This window comes from Bactrocera tryoni, chromosome 4 (assembly GCF_016617805.1).
Source record: "Bactrocera tryoni isolate S06 chromosome 4, CSIRO_BtryS06_freeze2, whole genome shotgun sequence".
Classification (NCBI taxonomy): Eukaryota; Metazoa; Arthropoda; class Insecta; order Diptera; family Tephritidae; genus Bactrocera; species Bactrocera tryoni.
Window position 1 is genome coordinate 51,468,351 of NC_052502.1, and position 15,024 is coordinate 51,483,374.

At 33.8% G+C, this 15,024-nt stretch overlaps 1 protein-coding gene across 7 annotated transcripts in view; it reads right to left on the reverse strand.

Moving 5' to 3' along the window:
- Positions 1-2,040: 2,040 nt before the first annotated feature.
- Positions 2,041-15,024, reverse strand: part of LOC120773844 (histone deacetylase 4) — a 50,823-nt gene continuing 37,839 nt past the window's right edge. For 4 of the 7 annotated variants that reach the window (XM_040102978.1, XM_040102975.1, XM_040102974.1 and 1 more), the window contains 12 exons: positions 14,627-14,734; positions 12,429-12,599; positions 12,197-12,267; positions 11,949-12,082; positions 7,590-7,730; positions 6,134-6,921; positions 5,375-5,680; positions 4,426-5,295; positions 4,246-4,365; positions 3,749-4,183; positions 2,639-2,772; positions 2,041-2,579 (listed from right to left, as the gene is read on the reverse strand). In XM_040102978.1, coding sequence (XP_039958912.1) covers positions 2,525-2,579; positions 2,639-2,772; positions 3,749-4,183; positions 4,246-4,365; positions 4,426-5,295; positions 5,375-5,680; positions 6,134-6,921; positions 7,590-7,730; positions 11,949-12,082; positions 12,197-12,267; positions 12,429-12,599; positions 14,627-14,734 — 3,333 coding nt within the window. In that variant the 3' untranslated portion in view covers positions 2,041-2,524. The remainder of the gene's footprint in view (positions 2,580-2,638; positions 2,773-3,748; positions 4,184-4,245; positions 4,366-4,425; positions 5,296-5,374; positions 5,681-6,133; positions 6,922-7,589; positions 7,731-11,948; positions 12,083-12,196; positions 12,268-12,428; positions 12,600-14,626; positions 14,735-15,024) is intronic. The other 3 variants (XM_040102976.1, XM_040102980.1, XM_040102979.1) reach the window with 3 other exon arrangements.

Genomic DNA, 15,024 nt, shown 5'->3' on the forward strand with positions numbered 1-15,024 from the left:
TGTATCAGTAGCAAAGATTGTAAATTCTTTTAAATTTTCACAAATACAATTAAAAAAAAACACAATAAAAAAAATTCTCGAAAAAAATTATGTTTTTTTATCCCTTTTCATTTCAGCTTTTGATATGAAAAATAATGGCTTTATTAAAAAAAAACTTTTTTTTGGAATTATAAAGTATTTTATAAATTTTATTCTTACTGGAGATAAAAAATTTAATTTTCAAATTTTGTCTCAAAATTTTTTTGTTTTAAAATTCTCTTCAACTCAATCATTATCAGAAATTATAAATTCTTTTCAATTTTTACAAACATAATTTAAGAAATAAAAAAAAAAAAAACAATAAAAAAAATATTGAAAAAAAATTATAATTTTGTAATATCTTTTCATTCCAGCTTTTGATATGAAAAATAGTCACATTATTTTTTAATAAAACTTTGGAATATTCAAATATTTTATAAATTTTTAATTCTGATTTGACTAAAAATTTGATTTTCAATTTTCGTCTCAAAATTCTCACCTCCAATAGTATCATAGGTTAAGTTCTTTTAAATTTTCACAAAAATAATTTTTAAAAATTATAAAAATAAACAATAATAAACAAGAAAAAAACATAATAAGAAAATCTCGAAAAAAAATTTAAATAACGAAATATACAGAAACAAAAAACAAAAATAAAAATAAAAAATATAATTCATAAAAAATATTGATAAATATTGTATTTTAGTATTTTTTTAATAAATTTTAATTTTTCTTGTATTTTTTAAATTCAGTTTGCTCCTACAATATTTGAGTTCGGTAAAAATATACCAGCATATTTTGAAAAAATGTTGATCAATTATAAACGATGCTCTAAAATCGCTAATTTATTTCTGTTATTCTTGTTATTTTCTTGTTTGTTAGCTTGTAATGTTTATTTTGTATAAATTTGCTTCTAACTCCAAAACTGTTATCGTTTTAATTTGCTTTTCTTTTTACGAAACATCTACTACTTTCATTTGTAATAAACCACATTTTACTTTCGTTCAAACTAATTTATGTGCTCATGTACGCAGTTGCAGTAGTTTTCCTCCTTTGAAGCGTGAAAAATAGCATGGGTTGCAATAAAACAATGTTCAATTATGTATATACGTATATATATATGCATACAATATTCCATATTGTATACATACACGCATAAGCACACGTATATGTATGTGTATATTAAAAATCTTCACTTACGTCTAATTACATTTAAATACATATACATATAATAATAGTAATTATAATAATAATAACATACAATTAGCGCATGCGAACACATCCAATTGCATTGAACGTGCAACAACATAGTTAACATTAATATATATATTTATTTTTATCTATATAGTGTATAGTTATTTTATTCAGTTTTGGTAGTAATAATTAACATACATAAAATAAAAATAAAAAATAGTTTTTATTTCACATTTGAAATGTTTAAAATTAAAAGTGAGTTTTTAGGTAAATCTGTGGGTTTGACCAATTGCAGTGATTTATGTATTGTAAATGCGCGTTATTTTATCGTCTGCTGTGATAGGCGGTGGTTAGTCAATGACATTTGCGCTTGGACTCATTGTTTTAATTTATTAGATTCATTAAGAATTTGGCTCTCGTTTCATTCGTTCTTTCTTTATCACATAGATGTTTTCTTTAGAAAAATATATATATTGTATATTATTTTTTTCTTTGTTGTTGCCCTTAAAGTGTGATAAAAAAGAAATAAAAATTATTGCTAAATGAAAATGAACTACTACAATATACCTTACATACAATTAACATTAAAAATTCTTTTTCTAATTTTAGCTTATAACATTAAATCAACATTTAAGAAATTCTTCTCTGATCTTACATCATATTAGTATTGAATATCAAAAAGCATACATATGTCATATATGTACTTTCACACATAAATTAATTTAATATAAATATATGTATATATACAAATACTTTGTAAAGTGTTATATGTTGTACATATGTAGTTAGATACATACATACATACATGTGTGTTTATATTTCAAATATATTTAAACGTATATCTAATATACATATACGCATTTTCAATTTTACTACTACATATATGCCAGAAAAGCTTTTGTTTTTAGTTCTTTCGGTTTTCCCCCTTTCATAGGCTTAGCAATGAACGAATTACTTGGGCGGGAGTTGTTTGCTCCACTTAATATCAAACGCCCAACAAATACAACGGCTACACTAAATGCTGTAACGGACTGACTTCCCTCCAGCGCGTTGGCATGTGTTTTTTGTTTCAACATAACCTCAGCTCATGAGTCAAGTGGGAATAGATAATAAAATCTTGAAACCGAAACAGCATCTTACACTTCCCATAGACAATACACACGTCTGTGTACCCCATCCGATGTCCGCTTGGCTGATAAATATATATCGTTTAACGGCGGATTATGTAATAAAAAATTGCAACAATAGCAACATTAAGTGCGTCTGTGCAAATCAATCAAGTCAAAAATCGTTCGAGCTCCACGGTTTAAAATTATTTGGCTTCATCTTGATCCATTGGCTCCTCAGAGTCATCACGTGATAAAGTTCTGCAAGCAATTACAAACGTAAATATGTGTTGCAAAATTTTCGTATTAATAAAGCGTACCTGTTCATCGATTGCATCGAGAGTCCCGCCATAGCCGTAATTGTTTCCGATTCGTCATGTTCAATTTTCAATGCATCAAGGGCAGATAGACCGACGGTATGGGCTAAACGGCGTACACATGGCCAATGTTGTGACTATAATAATGATATATAGATATTATTAAAATATGTTTTAAGATATCAGCATATAAGAGGATGTATTTTCCAAACATTTTGCATTGTAATAATCGTTACACCTTAATGTTTATGTTATGTTTTCTGCGAAGTTTGTAACTCCTTTCGTCTGTGTGTCACAAACGACGTCGGAGGCCCTATAAAATATATTATATACATATGTACGTATGTATAAATGATCAGTGTGACTAGCTGAGACGTCTCTATATACGTCCTCAATTTTTAAGTTATCGATCTGAAATTTTGCACAAGTTCTTTCCTCCCGAAGAGTCAATCCAGTTGCCATACAAACTGAATTATTAAACAAAATATCTTCACGAAATATTTGACAAAATATCTTCACGAAATATGGCACAGAATACTATCAAAAAAAAAAACAAAAAAAAAATTGCTGTCATTCAAACTGAAGATTTCTTCATAACACATTTTTTTCCACCTTTGCGTATACGCAACGTTACTTTTCAAAACACACTAAACGTATTCACATTCACAAAAAGGCAAGGAAAAATTACAAAAGATTTATTTCTGTTAAATTCGTCTTGAATAATTCTTTTTACACACAATGCGCCAGAAATGTGTACAAGCCCGACAAATATGAATTAATTATTATAATAGTTTTAACACTAACTAATATCCTTTCTATTGATTACACTCAAATAAATTTTGTTTTCGGAAAAATGGTAAAAATGTGCACTTCAAATAAAATTTTGAGAAAAGAAGACGCTTCGTATACGCAACGAAGAAGGAAATGGATTAAGTAATCTTAATTCGGTTTTTATACAGAAACTACCAGCAATGCGTTTGCCATTGAACCGTTCGACGGTTAAGATTTCATACATACAGTTGCTAAAAGCAATACCACTGTAGATGATTTTATGAATTGGTTCCAACCGAAGTAAAAGATTTATCTTTTTTTCATCATTTCGTCGTCTCTCACCTGTATGGCAATCGTTTTCTGCAGGGTGTCTATCGCATTCTGACAAGGCGGCCTATTCAGCTCACTTTCTGCGATCGCCGATAATGGATCGCCAAGCAGCGCGCGTACGCACTCCTGCGCAGAATCACAAATAGCGGGTAGGTCGTAGCCACCCTCTAGCGCCAACACCACTTTGCCATCGGCCAATTGCATTAGTTCACGCGTCATGAACCCAAAACAAGCCGGTGATACTAAGTAACCGCCTAAAGGTGGAGGATGACCTGCAGCTGCGTCGAAACCAGCCGACACCAAAATAATATCTGGATTAAAACATTTTGCGATCGGCATCACAATTGTACGGAATGCAGCAATATATTCGGCATCGCCCAATGGTGGATCCAGAGAACCTGACCAGGAAATGTTTACATTAAAACCAGCGCCGGCGCCAATACCGCACTACAAAAGCCAAGAAAAAGAAAATTAGGAAATAATTTAACAAATAGTAAAAAAGTGTCTACCTCAGTGGAACCACCAGTGCCGGGGAAAAAGTTACCATCGTCGTGCCTGTGTATGGACAAGTACAGCACATCGGGGCTATCGTAGAATGCCTGTTGTGTACCATTGCCATGATGCACATCCTAAATAATCGAAACATTGCTTTAAATTATGTTTAAAAGCAGGTCTCGGCATGAACTCACCCAATCTACGATTAGCACACGCTTCATTTCGGGCACACGTTGTCGCAGCAATTTGGCGGCAATCGCAATAGAATTAAAGAAGCAAAAACCCATAGCCAAATTGGCTTCGGCATGGTGGCCAGGTGGACGTACAACCGCAAAACCATTCTTAATGTCGCCTTTGGCCGTTTTAAAAGCCAAATCAATAACACAACCCGCAGCCATGCGTGCAGCGGCGGCAGTATGATCCTTATTCCAAGTGGTATCCAAGTCCACACCGTAACCACCACAGGAGAGGCGTACAAAGCCCAACGCCGGCGGACTATCCAACTTTTGCCTATTCAATTGGCACGAACTCGAAGCGAAGAGCATTGTGTGTGCTTCTGTGTGTACCGTTTGTAACTCCTCTAGCGTGGCTTTACGTGAACGCAGACGATCGCAACGTTTGGCCAGATCAGTTTCAATTAGGCGCGCCCATATACTTTGCAAACGACCACTGTGCTCCGGATGTACGGAATTGTCACCACATGTGCAGGCATGTTTCTGCATCAGATTATCATAAGCGAGACCAGTGGTAGTTTTGTGCGTAGGAAACTCATTTATCAGTTTGCCACCGGTTGTACCAGCAATAGCCGGCTGTATGGCAGGTAAGGATGAGAATGCACTCGATGCGGCCATCCCAGTTGGCGAAAGCTCGAGCACTCGACGCCGATGAGGGACTGTGAGATTAACTGGCGGTATATGATCTGCTGATGAGGAAGTTATGATAGGTGGAGCATATTGCCCGGTGTCTGGCAGCTGACTAATACCATTAGGACCCATATGCACCAATGGACTGGATAACGTACGCGACAGTGGGCGTATTAAGCCTCGTGCGATTGAATCATCCATCTAAGGAAAGCAAAATGGTTCAGTATACATACACGTAGACTTTACGCTGAAAGATTTATTGTTCAAAGCAAGCAATTACCTGCAATGCTTGTCTATACAACAGCTCCCTTTGTTGTTGCAGGTACTCCTGATCGCGCAACTTACTCGGTGTATTGGGCATGCAGGCGCCCAGTGGTACATTGGTGGTCTCTGGCAGATTTTGTGAAGTACTCGTGGGTACAATACTTGTAATGATGGTCTTTGGTGGCTTCTTTTTGTCCGTCAAATCGATCACTTCAGCCGCATCTTCTTCCTCCTTGAGTTGGGGTTCACGATTGGCACTACTACGATTGATCAGTGTTTGCCGTATCTTTTGTGTAACCAACATATGCGCTTGTTGTTCCGCCTTGAAGGGATGAAGAAAGTTGGTCATTTTCAATGTGTCTTTTACCGGATAGATAGTAAACAAACGATGAAGGTTCACACCAAAGTATTTTGGAACATAAATTAGAAATTGATCTTTTTCGAAATCTTATAAATTAAAGACACTTCCATCTCAATTTCAACAAGGTTTGTTGGGTGTTTTGATTTTTAAATTAGAATATGGATTTTTGCCTAAATCTAATGTTCTCGAAATTGTAATTTTTCGAAATAGAAACTTTTAAATTTTGTAAACTTAAGATCCTCATACATTTTTTTACAAATCTATATTTTTGAAATAATTTCTTTTTCGAAATTAAAATGGTATTTACTAAAAATAAAAAGTAAAGCTAGAACATCTGTGTTTTCAAATTTGAATTTTTTCGTAAATGAAAGTTCGAAATCGCAACCATTGTAATTAATTAAATTAAGCACTCACATCACTGTTCTCATAATGCGTCTGCCCTACGCCAATCTGACCCGTGCCGGTTAACATTGGATGACCCAACGGTAGCGGAGCTGACTGAGTACGTCCCAGTGGACGGTGTCCTTGCTTATTGAGGTGGGCATGAGCCACTTGGGCATCGGTTATCGGCTGACCATACATCGAAGGCGAAACACCAACCATTGGTGTGACGGGATGCAATGTACCAGAGCCCAACACGTTGTGATTGTGTGCACCAGCGCTGCCGGCTGGTAAAAGTGTTGAAGCAGCATGCGCAATAGGTGGTAAAACATCACTGGCCAAGGGGGCTTGCGACGATGAGGTGGACGTTGCCGATGCCGAGCGTACAACTGGCGATGGCGTAGGTGGCATAACACCAGCTGCAGCGACCGCTATCGATGCGGCATGCGATGGCGGCTGTGGCGGCGGGTGTGGTTGATGGCGTGCGAATGGTATCGCCAACGGACTGTAGTATGTGGGTGCCGCCAATGTGGGTACATGTTGCCGCAGTGCAGCAAGCATATTATAGTTGCTGACATTAGCTTGAGCATGTGCATGACTGGCCAAATGTGGACCGCCAAGTGGTATATTCGGCATGGATGGTGAACTGAAGAGTGAGAGATCATTTATATTGCTACGCTGGCCCGGCTGATAAGGTCCGCTCTCTTCGTTCTCCTCTTGGATCGGTGCACTAGTCGGGGAACCACGACTACCCACCACACCGGCGGAGAGCGTGGATGAGGGTGGTGAGTTGGGCCCCGAATCCGGTGTGCTGCTGCAATCTGTTGATTACAAAATAATTAATTATTGTTCGAGCATGTGTTGGTAATGATATAGAAGCAGTACTTATATGTATAATTACTTGTAATTTCACTTATTTTTATGTAATAAGTTCTTTAATGGGTTATTAATTCAATTAGTAATACGAAAGTCAAACAGTAATCTTAATTGGAGCATTAAAGACATTCAAAGCATTACAAAACTCATTTAGCAAGCATTCGTGTTATGTTGTAAGGACGAAACATGTAAGCCTCTTCCGCAAATCGTATGCACATACAGACATATGCACATACATATTTACATAATAGAAGTCACAAATCAGAATGGTACAGCGTCGTAAAAACCGTAATTTATTTGCCGCGTGCAATTACAGTTGAAATTGTATAACTGTACAGCACAGCTATTTATAAACATTGGAGAAAAGTAGTAGTAGTTTGAAATTACTACTTGCTAACATTGTAATGATTCTTTGTACTTACTTTTCCACATAACTTATTATTTTTATTGAAAAGCAATTTATGTGTAATTTCTTGATTTACATTTGCAATTATTCTTTGTATCTGCTTGTTTCGTTCTGCTTTGCTTTTCGTCTTTATATACACACAAACATACACACTTGCATACATTACATAACATAACAAATAGTGTTAAAGCTTGGCGTTATACGTACTTGTTAAAGCGGAATTTTGCTTCTGCTGTCTTCGCTGCAGTATGCGCTCATGCCGACGTAGCACAGCTGGACCGCTGATTCGCTGCTTGCGCTCAATGACGCTTTGCTTTAGACGTAGCTTCAGCAAATTTGGTTCGGATGCTGTATGTGAATATTATTTGCCAATGGTTATTTTTAGTTTCGAAACTTGTGTGTAATTTACTATTTAGTTTTCTATGTAATTCTAAATTTCCATACAATTATATTCAAAGAATAACAGGTGCTGCATGTAAAATGACTAGTGCTACTAAACCTAACTGTATTTTAGGTGACCAATGAAAAAATATAGTTAAATATGGTATAAATTGTGACAAAAAAGTACCCGGAAATTGTAAATAAAACGAAAATATTTAATTATTCATCAATATTTATTTTGTCGCCCTAAAAATAATCTCCTCCAGATGAAATACACTTATGCCAACGGTTTTTTCATTTCCGAAACAATTTTCATAAGCATTTTTTGGGATGGCTTTCCGCTCCAGCGAATTTTATTTTATCTCTCCGAACGACTGAAAACGGGTTCCACGGAGCGGCAATTTCAGTTTGGGGAACAAGAAAAAATTGCACAGAGCCAAATCTAGTGAATACGGTGATTGATCGATGGTATTCATTCGGTTTTTGGCTATAAATTTGGTCAGAATAGTGGCTCGGTGTGATGGCCGTTTTCGACGAATGTTCCATTCCGATGATTGTTGACGATTTTCAATCACAAATCTTTGACTTTTTTAATATTGGGTAGTCGAAAGTCTTTTCGTAATTTGTCAATAGATGTCATTGCAGTCGTATATTTCCAGTGATACCAATAACATTGCGTCATTCTATATAACGTTGGAAGGATTTCAAGCTTTATTTAACAAAAAAAAAATTAAATTCGGGGAAGTTGAAAAAAAGTTAGAGCTGTTCAAAAATGAGTGAAAATAGTGAAGAAATTCGATTTTTTTTGAAATTTTTGTAAAAAAACGGGAAGAATGTCATGCAAGCCACCAATGAAATTTGTGGCGTTTACGAAGACGGTGCTATATCAGTTCGTGTAGCACAACAATAGTTCGCTGGCTTCCGTTCTGGAAATTTCGAAATTTCGCTTTACACTGATGGAATAATGTCTCCAGCGGAAAAATGGCAAAAAGTGGCCGAGCAAAATGGTTGTTTATTTATTTAATATTATAAATATAAAAAAATAAGTTGCCGTTTGATTAGAAATATGAAAAGACTTTTTCGACTAGCTAATACTTTCATCAGTTGAAGAGGTCGAAAGTTGTCCAGAACGATCCCTCGACCATCTTTGAACGCTTTGTACCACTCATAGGATTGTGGTTTTGATAAAACTGAATCACCAGAAGCCTTTTCCAACATTCGCAACTATTCTGCAAACGAAATTTGGTCAGAAATATAAAATTTGAGACAAAATTCTTCTTCGATACTTTTATCCATTGTAAATACATATTTTGAAATATCATTTACCCGGGAATTTTAATTACAATTTCCAGGTACTTTTTTGTCTCATTGTATATCATAAAAATGGTATATTCCTATACTATCACAAATGTTTTTGAAAATTTATAAATTTATAAGGATTAATATCCGTCATACTTTTATTTCAATATGTTTTAGGGAGTTTTTAAAAACTCTTAAGGATGAAAGAATCTAAAAATTAAAATTAATCAAATTTTGTAGCATATGCTTTCTCATATTACTCATATTATATCTAACCTAGAAAATAGTGAACTTACATTATATTCATTTTCTTTGACGATCTGATCATTTGTGTTTTGCTAATATATTCGTACTTTTGCAAATTACTTCTTAAAATGTATGCGTTGTTACTCATACGCCATGGTGCGTCGATATCCTCTATTGACATGTTTTATTAATGCAGACTAATTTTAATAACACCTGACTTATAAAGTTTCCATTCAAAAATTTATTAATATTTTTGCTTTTTTTTTAGAGCCACAAACTATTATAAGGACAGAAATGTCTTAGGTTTGACAATTAGTACCAACTTTGATCTCAACGTCCAAACGATACAAAACACAGCTTATTGATTATTTTTATATGTTCAAGGAAGCCGATGAAAATAGTTTCATATGGAATCTAAAAATACTGGCTACAATCTTGTCCATCAACTGTTATGTTTTCGAGCGAGTTTTTTGCTCTCAAATAACGAAATTAACTCTCTTCCATTTTAAACAAAAATAGCGTCACTTTGAAGCCAATAACTTGAGGACGATTGAATGAAATGTCATCAAACTTTGACAGTATTCTAGTTGTTATTGGTACTTTATCTACAGTAAAAAATTGTTCAGCCCATTTAGTACTTGATCATCAAAAAATATGATAGCAAGATAGCACCACTACTGTAAGAATTAACTATTAATTAATATCCTCATTTCCTCATTTTCTATTAAAGCAAATATGTACGTACACAACCATGATGCTTTGAAAACACTCGCCGTGTATACTCATATGCTGATCTGAGCTCAAATCAGAAATGATGGTCGTTTTAATGATTTTAATAATCTTACAGCGGTAAGAATGAGGATTAGCCTATTTGATGATTACTTATAGCCATGTCTCAACCCTTTTAAACCTCAAGTTTTAGATTTAAAAAAAAATAAATAAAATATTAATAGTATATAACAAAACAACAACAACGCATATTTTAGTTTTATTAGGTAACATGGAGCACCGGTATTTTTATACATAAGCATACATATACATACATACATACAAACTCACGTGAAAAGTGTAAATCTAGTTTTGCAAGGAATATGCTTTCCAAACAAACCGATGTTTGATTTCGATATCAAATATTAAAAAAAATCCATTTTTTAATTAGCACTAATAGAAAGAATATTCTACATTAAATATTTCAAATTGACCCTCTGGAATTGTCAAGAAGTTCAGTATAATTGCTTCCATATTTAATGTTGATTTTTGAAAAGAGATTTATCACAATGAAATAAATATTCTAGTATCGTATCTTATCACGTAATTTGCACTTCCAGTTTTCCAGATATGTATGTGTTAAATTTTTTCGGTCAAAATGATTGATAAAATATGTTAAAATTTGATTTTGTTCTTGATTTTAGTACAAAGAAATCGTTATTGCTTTTGAAAGTTATTAAAGGACAAGATATTATATTTCTTTGCTTTTCTTAATGAGTTACATGGGTTTACGGATTTCAAGAAATCGATTTTTTTTATTTTCTTATTAAATTCTATAACACCTCTAGAATATTGTTCTAAATTTGCAAGATGATCTGAGTAATAGCTCGGAGATACAGCCTTGAGAACTTGTGCGCTAGAGGATAGCTAGGCTAAGTGCGCCGTCTTTAAAAGCGTTTTTCTCGAAACTATGTTTTTGAAGTCGATTGGGCAGATTTTTCGAGAACTACTCAACCGATATTCATGAATTTGTACACATGTCTTTGAGATACAATTCTTTAAAGCTTGGAAGAAGAAGGATTTTTATTCGTTTACAACTATTTGAAAAAAAAAACATGTCGCTAAATTTTCACTGAAATTTTCATTTTTTGTAAAATTGTCTGCCAAAAATTCAATTTTCAGTTTTTTTCCTTCGTTCAAATTCTCAGTTAAGATTTCAACTAAAATAAGTATTTTTTTCACTTTAGATGATTTTGTAAGGAGTTATCCTGCCAACGCGGGAGCATCCTTTTTCCCCGAGAGGTTACCGGAAATGGCGTTGCAATGGCCGAGCTTAAAATTTTTCCCAAAATTTCAGAATTTCTTTGTTAATAGTGCATGTTTGTAAAAATAAAAAAATCTAATAAAATATTTAATTTTTTATATGAGAAAAAATTGTTGAAAAAATACTGTTTTTTACCCAAGGAAACCCATGAAACTCCTTAAAGGATTACTTTTTTAAGGAATAAATTTACATTATTTGTTTTACATCGATTACATAGGTAACTTATTATGTAATTACACCTTTATATTTTCTTTTATTTTGATGGATAAAGCTCCTGGCATCACCTGTGAGTATGTATGCATACTAATATATGTATAAAAACACTGCGCTGGTTTTCGTTATTTTAGCATTATTTTTGTTATTATAATATTTAAAAACAACAGAAAAATAGTAACTCATTTAAAAACAAAATAAAATATAAGTTGGGTACTTAGTTCCAACAAAAAACATTCGAAATTCCATGCGTGGTAGTTCTTGTTTTAATCGCTTTGTTAAATTTTAATATTATTCTTAAAAAACTGTTCTAAAACTATAAAAATACATACAACAATATTGTAGTATTTTTTTTAAGCCAGCTATTGCGAAATTCAAAATTAACAATGACTTGCCTGTTTTTCGAAGTGGAAAGTCAGATTCATATTTCAGAAACGATGATGGCGGTTGCGGTATTTTATATGGATGTGCACTTGTCAACGAACCGGCTGGCAAAGATTCGCCGGACGAGCTTTTCACTACACCTCTACTGGCGCCCACAAAGTAAATACCGAAAAAAGGAAGAAAAAAGTTCTCATTATAACATAGGCATTTTAGTGACACATTCGGCTTAAAGCGTAATGTTTGTTTATAAACAATGTACCTATTTCGGTAAGGTGACGTCGTCGTTATGCCATTGGAGGAGGCCGCCTGTTTGCGGTTAATTAGAAAGTTCTGCAAAACGAAAAAAAAACACAAAATAAATAAAGTCATCGAATCATTTTTGTCACCGCTATTTATACATGTGCACACACATACACACACAATACCACTGTATGTGTGTATGTGTGTGGAGTACATAAAATGCAAATGTTCGAATAGTTTGGCTTACTTACATTTAAAATTTGCTTGACTTCGGGGCTGGCATTGGCACTGCAGTTTTCCTTTCGCTTAATTACCTCACGGTCACGCCGCTCGCGCTGCTGCTGCTCCTCTGCGGCGGCGGCGGCGGCGGAAAGTCTTTGTTCTCGTAGTTCCTGGAAAGCGCCATGTGAATGCACCGCATACTAAATGATTGCAATAAGTTCGAAACAGTTTTGGTTTTCGTTTTGATTTTGTAGTTTTTGAATTTCAATCATGCGTATACAATGTATGGGAAAATTCAATCAATTTTCTTAATATTAAAGATTCGGTATTTTATGTTGTTGTTAGCACAAATTGTTCATAATTCTATTCACACAATACATTTGCATATACTATGTATGTACGTACATACGCACATTTTGAATTTCATATCGAACGGAGATAAGACTCGCTTGTCCTAAAGAATGAAGTTAGAATAAAAATAAAATACAGCCTTATATGCATATAAACCTGCACAGAGACGTAAATATGTATGTTTCAAAGAAAGGGGTGTGATATTTAATTTTAAATTGCATATAAGATACTTAACGGCAGCTGTGACGGTTGAGTGTCTTTTATACAAAAAGTATGGATAAATCTGCGAATTCCACTTTGAACGAGGCGAGAGGCGAATTTCATATTTTGTAATATACATATGTATGTATAACGCCCGAAATTTATATTATTATTATTTAATAATAGAAAAACAAAACCCAAAATATTTGAAATTCTACGAAATATCAAAACAACTGACTGATATGCCAAAGAATTTGTCTCAAATTTTGCATTTCTAACCAAATTTCGTGTGCCGAATCGTTGGGAAAGGCATACGGGGAATATGTTTTATCAAAAACACAAGCCTACGAGTGGTAAAAAGCCTTCAAAGACGGTCGAGAGATCGATGAAGACATGCCTCGTTCTGGATATGGTGCTTAAAAATCGTCAGGAAAGTGTTAGAGAGATGGTAAGAGGGCTCGACATCTCTCACGTGTCCGTTCGAATGAGCTTGGTGAATATTTTGGGAATAAAACGATTTCTTGCTCGACTCATCCTGATAAAACTGATTTTTTTTTTTTTAAAAGTGTACTGTAAACAGCTCTCTTTGGATATGCTTGATCATGCGAATTCCGATCCCACATTCATGGAGAGCATTATAACTGCCAATGAGACATGGCTTTATGAGTTTTACATGGAACCAAGTCAATAATCATCTGTATGGAGGGAAAAATTCACGCCAAAGCCGCTTAAAAATCAAGTGGATGCTCACGCTTTTTTTCGATAATCGTGGTTTGGTGCATCCTGAATTTGTTTCGGAGGGACAGACTTTCAATACGCAGTTCTATTTGAGGCGTTTGCGTGAGAATTCGCTGAAGGAGCTGAAGGCCATCCCAAAAAGAGCTCATAAAAAGTATTTTGAGGACTTGAAAAATCGCTGGCATAAGTGTATTCCAGCTGGTGGGGATTACTTTGAAGGCGACAGAATAAATATTGATTAATAATCAAATATTTTACGTTATATTTTTATTTACAATTTCCGGGTACTTTTTTGTCACAAGTCTTAAGTGTACAACCACTTGTTTCCCAGAAGTTGCTTGGATGGAGGAAAGCTACGAAGTAGGACAAAAAAGTTTCCCGAACCAATATTTGTTTCACCGAACAAAAAACAAAGTTTTTTATCGTTATGTGATCATTAAAAATAAAAATCTTTGTTTTCAATAAAAACCCATATTTTGCAGTACTGTAAGTGAAAAAGGTTAATAAATTCATCAATAATTGACGAAAATATATAAATCAAACCAAGTAATATATTTAAACACTTTATAACTGCTTTTATCGAAAAAAAATTGTTCGTTAACTACATAATATAAAATTTGTTTATTGACCTATATAAAAATCCATATCACATTGTAATTGACAACAAAGTTTTATCAACAACGTACACTTATTTAAATTTTCCAGCTGATAGCAGCCATATAATAGCTGCTTGTAGCAACAATTACAAGCAGTACACGATCAGTTAATTTTATTGACGCCAACCAAGCCTACTTTTAGGTGCTACGCCTGGGAGCGCTTTTTAAAGGCGTAGTAGAATAGCGATTTCTATTTATATGCATATATATGTGTGTGAACAGATTTATGCTAATTTTTTAATTAGTATATAGTATAAAAATAAATGCGCCTAGCAACTCACCTGGTACTTTTGCTCCAGCTGCATTTTGTGTCGCAATTCCAGCTCCTTCGTCTGTTCATGAAATGTATGGAGAAGCATCTGTTTTTGTAATTCCTGCTTCTTTTTCAGCTAACATGCAAATAAATTATAAATGAAACATAAAGAATTTTAAAATATTGCCTATATTTCTTGTCTAAATTGTATTCAAATAAACGCAAGTATTTTTAGAAAATATTTATTAGAATACATATAAATAAATGTATGTATATACATACATTATATGTATCCTATCGCTATTAATAGAATATATATGTTTACAAAATATGGATTATACCTAAAATATTTTACTCACACATGTACTCGTATACTTTGATTTCTTCATCTCTTTGTGCGTACAATTTAATCATTTCATTTTATCA